This window comes from Sciurus carolinensis, chromosome 18 (genome assembly GCF_902686445.1).
Source record: "Sciurus carolinensis chromosome 18, mSciCar1.2, whole genome shotgun sequence".
In the NCBI taxonomy this organism is placed as follows: domain Eukaryota; kingdom Metazoa; phylum Chordata; class Mammalia; order Rodentia; family Sciuridae; genus Sciurus; species Sciurus carolinensis.
In genome coordinates, this window is record NC_062230.1 from 19,166,110 (window position 1) to 19,173,562 (window position 7,453).

A 7,453-nucleotide genomic window follows, 5' to 3' on the forward strand; every position below is an offset into this window, starting at 1 on the left:
CCCGGCCAATCGGGAGGTGGAAAAATACAACGAGGAGCGGTGACTCAGACAGTTTGCCTGGTCCCGCGCATATGCAGCGGGAGTTTTCTTCCCGTTATTCCACTTGCGCCTCTGTTGAGACGCTCACTTGAAAGATGGCGAGACTGAGGCCTGCTGAAGGTGCTGCATTTTGCTGTGCTGAGCCCAGCTCTATGGTTAAAACTGAGGTAGTCATAGGGTTCTCCGATAAACCTAAGTAGGACCTAAAGGCCCTTATGTGGGTCGTGTAAAAAAAGAATGTACAGGAATACAAACATCGATGGTTCTCGTTCCCGCTTTCTTCAGCTGTGGCTCCTTATGCTCACAGGTTCTCACCGCTTGAGGGCAGCACCCGTCCAGGAGTAACCTGGGACCTTGGAGCTGAGGACTCCCTGAGGCTGAGTACCCTTTCTATTCGGTGTGGACTCAGGAGCCCTTCTCGGGAGGAGCTGCACTCCCACCAGGCCCTTCTGCCTGACTGAGTCCCTCACTGTATGACCTTGGGCAAGCCATCGACCTCCCTAAGTTTAAGATTCTTCTTCTAAAAATGGATTGTAATTCTTGTCATACAGGACTTATTGTAGACGTCAGAACAGTGTAGGAAAGGCTGCACATTCACCATTTTGAGCAATAAGGAAAGGGAAAAGGGGAGTTTTCCAAGGTCTCCCACCACAAGAAGAGAGAGATTTAGGACTTTAAAGTTGTGAGGGAAATGAAGTTGGAAAAATTACATGAAGGCACAGATGAGATCACGATTTTTTTTTTTTTTTTGGTCCTAGTTGAAAGGTATATGTTCTTTCTTTCAATCAGAAAGAGATTCTCATGTGATGGTAAAGGTAATTCAAGTTCAGTTTCCCTGACTAGCCATGTGGCTTTAGGCAAGGTCATCAGCCTTCCTGGCCTCAGCTTCCTTATCTCTGAAATGGAAGTGATAAATTTTTGTTTCCTGAGGTGGTTGTGGGGATTAAATGAGATGATTTATAAAGTTCCTAGGATGAAGTATGAATCATGCAAAAACTTACATGAAATCCTCAATTGAACAGATAGAGACCCTGAACTCAGGAACAGTAGTTTCAAACCTTGGAATAACTATGTCCAAATTGAGGAGCAACTGGCCCTTATCAGCTCCTGATGGAGGTTGTACCTGGAATCCACTTCCCACCAGGCACACTTTCCTCCACTGGCTCTTAGGAACAAGTAAACTTACCCCAAGAAGGCTTTCCCTTCACCCAATTCACAGCCACCAGGACATCTGTAAAACAATTTATTATACAAAACAAGGTGCATCAAAAATTCAGTGTCAAAGAGCTCTGATTCTAAGGACTGGGGACTGGACCCTATCCCTTTAAAGCTTCCTCACCCAGCCCCTGCTAACGAGTCAGACGGGCACACAGGTCCTCAGTCTTGCAAGACCCCTCAGCCAGGGGCCAGCAGGGTGAGAACCTGATAATAGGCATGTGAGTATGGGCCTAGAGCAGTGAGGCAGGGTCTCCCCCTTCTGAAAGTGGCCACAGGTCAACAGTGGAGGGTGGGCTTGAACCTCCAAAAATAGAGAGGCTCCTCCTAGGAAGGGATGGGCATATATCTGTCACAGAAACACCAGAATCCCTCTATAGTCACCCAAAGCAAGAATGTGGGCCCCATCAAAATCTGGTTACAGGGGAAATTTTCCCCAAAAATTTCAACTGCAAATTACATTCTACACAAATGAAGTAAGGGTTGATGGCCTTCAGGGGCAGCTGTGTAGGTATATGACCTTCTGATCTCCATATCCTGTAGAGGAGCAAGCAGCTGAAGGTCAGCACACCAAACATCCCTCTAGGGTCTACCTGCCTCCCTGTGTCTACCCCAGGATTCTTGGACTGAGGATGTTCCATTTTCTTCCTTATTCTTCCCAGATTAGGAAGAATAGTAGAGTAGAACTTACAAAAACAATGGGAAAACCAACAGGGTTTCCCTGGGAATGTGGGAACATGGGCAAGAAACTGTTCTCTACCTGAGAGTGGCCACAGGAATTGGCTCCCTCCTGGAGTAGGGAATGCTTGCAGACCCTCAGGGAGGCAGTGCATGCAGCAGACTAACACCAGACTCACACAGCCTGCAGCTCCCCCTGCAGGCGACTCAGCTCCTCTAGTTCCTGCTTGTGACGGTCTGTCTTGTGGGCCACCAAGGAGCGGTAGAAATGTAGGGCAAAGGCAACAAACACAAGTCCCACAGGTACCATGATTGCTGTGGAGGCCATGGCTGCTTGCCAGCCTGGCCCATGAACCCCACCACTACTACCACATGTTTGCCTGGGTGGGCAGGCTTCAGAAGGCTCATCCTGTGATGGGGTTACAGAAGTTGAAGATGGTGGGAATTTGGAAGCCATTGGTGGCAGAGTCCCAGGCACCTGGGATGTAGGTGCCATGGGGGCCGGTGTGTCCAGGGGGGCCCCAATGGGCACAAACTTGACCCAGCCCACTAGGACAACTTCAGCCAGAAAGAGAAAGGTGCCCAAGGCAGTGGAGAAGCCCCAGGCCAGCTCCACATAGCGGTGGAGTCGCTGGTGCGGTGACTGGTGAACAGAGTTGAGGTTGTGGATGTTGCTCACGGCTTCAATGTGGGGCAGCAGACATGTGGAGACCATGAGTGCAAAGAGGTGCACAGCCACTAGCACAGTGGTACAGGCACTAAAGGCCACCAGCAGGCCTGGTGGGTATTCGTGGTCACTCTCCAGCTGTACCTCCACCATGGCCACCTGTGGGCACAAGAGAGGATGGATTGAGTGCCTTGACAGTAAAGGAATCTTTGTGTCTTTTAGGACACATCACTGCTATATCCCTAGGACCTTGAACAGTGCCTTGGTTTCCCCACCTAGCTATCAAAAGGGCTGGATGACATGTTTCTGACAGTTTAACCTGGTCATAACATAGGGTTTAAAAAGAATTAACTCTGGGTTGCCTGGGTTCATTCTTGACTCTATAAGCTGTGTAATCTTTCCTTCTTTTTCTTTCTTTCTTTGCAGTACTGAGAATTGAGCCGAGGGGCACACTGAGCCACATCCCCAACCCTTTTAATTTTTACTTTGAGGCAGGATCCCACTATGTGGCCCAGGCAAGCCTTGAACTTGTGATCCTCCTGCCTCAGCCTCCTACTTGAGTAGTAGGGCTTACAGGTATGTGCCACCACACCTAGCCAGCTCTGGAATCATGAGCAAGTGACTTAGTTCTCTCTGTGGCTCAAACTCCTATCTGGAAAATGAAGATTGGTAATAGCACTTAACTCCTGTATAGGGGTTTTGGGAAAATTAAATGAGATAATACACATCTAGTGCTAAGAACAGTGTCTGGGCACACAGTAACCACTAGGCAGGTATTTGCTGTTATTATTTTAGTTGATGCTAAAGTGCAAAGCTAGAGTTTGCAAATTGGCACACCATGCCAACCTGCAAACATGTTTTTCTTGGCTCATACAGTGTGCTTTATAAAAAACTGAATAAGTGGCCAACTTTTAAAACTCAGGAGATTTCATATAAATAATCCCTATTTCTAGATCCTCCTGAAAATTTGGCAGATCTGGTCACACCAAGTCCGACATTACAGCATGACAATTATCAGTTAAGAGTTGAATCATGGTTTTTCCCTTTGGACAGTCATGGGGTCTCTTGATCACAAATCCCCACCCAGCCAACTTGGCATTTGTTATTACCTGCCTAGCCTTCAAAAACATTTGAGTAGATGACTGTGTTCTAAGCAAATATAAATTTGTTTATAGAGCCACACTGCTTAAGTTCAAATCCTGCCCGTTACTTGTTGTGGGGCCTTAGGAAGATGTCTTAACATCTCTGACCCTTAGTTTTCTCATCTCCCAAATGGCCATAGTAGGGCTGGGGTTGTACCTCAGTGGAAGAGGGTTTGCCTAGCATGTGTGAGGCACTGGGTTTGATCCTCAGCATCACATAAAAATAAATATAAAGGTATTGTCTACCACAACTAAAAAAATATGTAATTTTTAAAATGATCATAGAAAAGATACTTCTTTCATAGGATAAAAGAAAGAATGCAAATGAAAAGTTCTGGGCACAATACCTGGTACTAAGCAACAGTTGAACACAATCTTAATATTGTTATTTTAACTCAGGCCACCTGGGTTTCCGAATCTGGATATTTCCCCATCCCTAGTTCTTACAGGATCTATTAGATTGCTCTGGGGCTGGGAGAAGGAAAAGGAAGGTGGAGAGCCTGGCAGGTGATGGTAGGAAGACAGGCTGAGTATTTTGGGAAACTGGGCCATGGCAGATGTCAGCAGGTGTTATCCACAAACAGGGATCTGGGCCAGGCTTAGTTCTGGTTTTTCCCAGGGTCTGGCCCAGGCTTGATCTCCCTGGTCAGGACTGGGGCCAGTCCTGCCCCTAGAACATACATATCCAGCCTCTTGATCCTGCCGAGAAAGCTCTGACCCTTAAGCTGTCACCCTAGCAACCTGCAAGTCCAACAGCACACCAGATCGTCCCCTTTGGAATAAGCTGGACCATGGGGCTCACTTTGCTCAGCTAGGTCCATGGCTGGCTGTGTCCTTCCTTCTGTGGTCCATACAGATGAAGGGGCTTCAACTCCCTGTTTCCAGATGTCATCCCCATCAGGAAATGTGGGGTTAGTCTATGGATTCTGGGACAACCCCTGTCCTTTACTCCCCATGCAACAACTAGGCCTAGGATGATCCTTAGGGTTACAGATTTTCCCTGTCATCGTTCAAATACAGAGGCTAGGGCACAGAAAGGGGCAGGATTAACCCAAATCACCTAGGGATATTATGACCCCACTTCAGCTACCTCTTGTGTCCACACACACAGGAGGAGCACATTCTCCAAGGACCCCATGCTTCCTGTAATGAAGGTGGGGGGAAACCCTGGATTAATAGTGTTGCATTCTATATACCCTTCCCCTGCTGCCATTGGCAGAGCCTGTTTTCACACCTGTTCAATTAATATATTGGTCTGAGCCACCTCTGGTGAATAGGTCTTGCTCTGACACGCCTGGATCTAGGGTTCCCAATAACAACAATCTCAGCTTATCTTGGGCAGGCACTTAGCAGGCTACAGAGGACGCACCCTCCATGATCTCACAATTTCCCACTGGCTGGTCAGGGAGTGGAGGTTTGTCTAGGGTCACACAGCTGGCCATACCTAGGGAGGAGCCAGGACTTACCTCTGTTGACTGCACCCTTGGACCACCCTCAGTCCCACTTCCTGAGGCCACTGTGGGACCGTTAGTAGGTATCATCCTCCCACACCTGCAGTTTATCAGCTTGAGAATCACTTATCAGCTTCCTGATTAGCTTCCTTCCCCAGTGGCTTCCTCAGGCATCATCTCTTCCGAGTTTTCCTGGGTGAATCTGGCACTCTCTGCCCCTACCAGGGAGTAGCCCCTTCTTGCGATGGGCTCTCCTTCAGTTGGGTGACCCCTCCATACAGTTCATTCTTCCAGACCCCCTGGCCATGTTGATATAGCCCCCATCCAGCTCTGATTTGCCTTTGAACCGGGTCAGGAGGACTTAGTAACCATTCCTGCTGGGAATATGCTCCTTTGGGACCACTTTGTTCCACCGTTGCATATTTGTCATTGATTTGTTAACCCCCTTTCCCAGACACCTATGGGACTAATGTTCCTCATGGTCCGGTTTATAGTCCTAGGATTTTGTTTACACCTCTCCTCCCAATATAAAGAGACTTCTTCAGTCATTTGGACCTTGCTTGTTCTCCCCTTCGGTCCTTAAAAAATCCATTTTTCCCTTCCTCTGTCCTGTATTTCTCGGGGTGCCATTTACTTCATTTCCGACCCGGTGCCCCCCATGTGCTTCACCCCCACCCCGCGTGCCCCTTCCCGCCCCTCACCATGGCGAAGCCCGACAGCAGGGCAGAGGTGCGGCTGGAGGCTTTGAGCTTGGCCCGGCTGAGGTAGAGGCGGCGCCAGCTGAGTGCCCTCAGCGAGTGCTGACTGGCCCCCATGAGGTCCAGGTAGCCGCGGTGCACGAACTCCCGGTACGTGGCCGAGCCCGCCGGACTCTCGACCTCCGGGTTCAGCGGGGCCTGTTCGCCCGCATCTCCCTCGCCGCCCTTCATCCTGGGGGCGGCAGCACCAGCAGCGCCGGGTGGTCACGGAGGGGCCGAGGCGCCTCGGGGACCCCATAAGGGCCGGTCCGAGCAGCGGGGAGACCCCATCCCCCGGCGGGGTGGACGCGGATGCGGGCGGCGGACTCCCAGAGAGGGGCCCCAGCGGAAAACAGTCGTCTGCGGGGAGCCCCAGGGGCCGAAGCGGGACGGCAGAGGCCGAAACAGGAACTGGGGCAGAGGCGGAGCCGGGGCGGCCACATGATGGGGTGGAGCCGGGGGACCGAGCCCCCGCAGTCCCTGGCACGAAAGGAAAGATCTGGGGGTACCTCGCGACCCCCATCCGCCAAAAATGTCCATGCACCCGAACCCGACCGAGGTGAACACTCAGTTCCTTTCTGGGACGGGGAGGGGGGGCGGTGGTCCCTGAGCCCAGATTACTCCTAGGTATACCTGGATAGTCCCAGGTGTCCAAACCCCCAAATCCTACCCTCGCAACCTAAATACTGAAGTCGGGAAAGGTGACTCCGTTCTGCAGGAACTCTCAGATCTATCCGAAGAGCCCCTTCCTCCAAGAACCTGGAGTGGGACTTCTGGCCATCTTCACCCTATCCATACTCCCCCGACGCCGCAGACACACACAAATACACAGAAAAACACACACACACACACACACACACACACACACACACGAAGTCGGTGGCCCCGGCTGGAAGATTTTGAGTTTTATAGCAAACCATATTGTACAGACCTGGGGCCCAGGGGCCCAGCCCGGCTGGGTCCCCAACACGCCCCTCGCCGGGCTGCCTCCTCCCCCTCCCTCAAGTGGCCTCAACCTCAAGCCTTTCCATCCCCAGGCCCCCCTCCCCTTCGGCCTTTGGTCCGCCCAGTCCCTCCCCCCACCCGCGCACCTCCCTGTTACCTGAGGTATGTGGATAGATTTCCCCCTCCCCTACATAGTACAACCCGGCTGCCCCCAGAGGCCTGGGCTGAGGGGCGGAGCCTGACCCAGCTCCTCCCTCTGACTCCCAAGACCCCACCCCAACACGGGAGGAAGGGGCGGGGGAGAGGACCAAGAGTCTGTTACTAAGTTCCCATGGCAACTTAGAGGGGCCATTTCCAGCCTTAGCACTGGCATCGGGAGGTGTCCATTGGCTGCTACTTCCATGGCAACCAGGAGTGGCAGTTCCCTGGGCGAATGGGATACAAGTTTCCATGACGATGAAAGAGTGGCAAGAGCCAAGCTGGAGGAGTCCCAACTTCCCCATCATTGGGCTGGCACCCACCACCCCCAACTCAGGTCAGGAGGGGTAGGGCTGCTCAAGACAGTAAAGCCAGAGAGAT

At 51.4% G+C, this 7,453-nt stretch overlaps 1 protein-coding gene across 1 annotated transcript; it reads right to left on the bottom strand.

The window, feature by feature from the left end:
• Window positions 1-1,265: 1,265 nt before the first annotated feature.
• Window positions 1,266-6,980, bottom strand: Orai3 (ORAI calcium release-activated calcium modulator 3). Its single transcript, XM_047533112.1, has 2 exons — window positions 5,894-6,980; window positions 1,266-2,758 (listed from the first exon to the last, which is right to left on the bottom strand). Exons 1-2 carry the CDS (start codon window positions 6,119-6,121, stop codon window positions 2,108-2,110), a joined length of 879 nt encoding a protein of 292 aa, XP_047389068.1. The 5' UTR covers window positions 6,122-6,980; the 3' UTR covers window positions 1,266-2,107.
• Between the last annotated feature and the right edge of the window lie 473 nt (window positions 6,981-7,453).

Coding starts and splice junctions, on each gene's coding strand:
- Orai3 (XM_047533112.1), bottom strand. CDS start 6,121: ATGAAGGGCGGCGAGGGAGATGCGGGCGAACAGGCCCCGCTGAACCCG. Junction 2,759..5,893: donor TGCTGTCGGGCTTCGCCATG/GTGAGGGGCGGG, acceptor TTGTGCCCACAG/GTGGCCATGGTGGAGGTACA.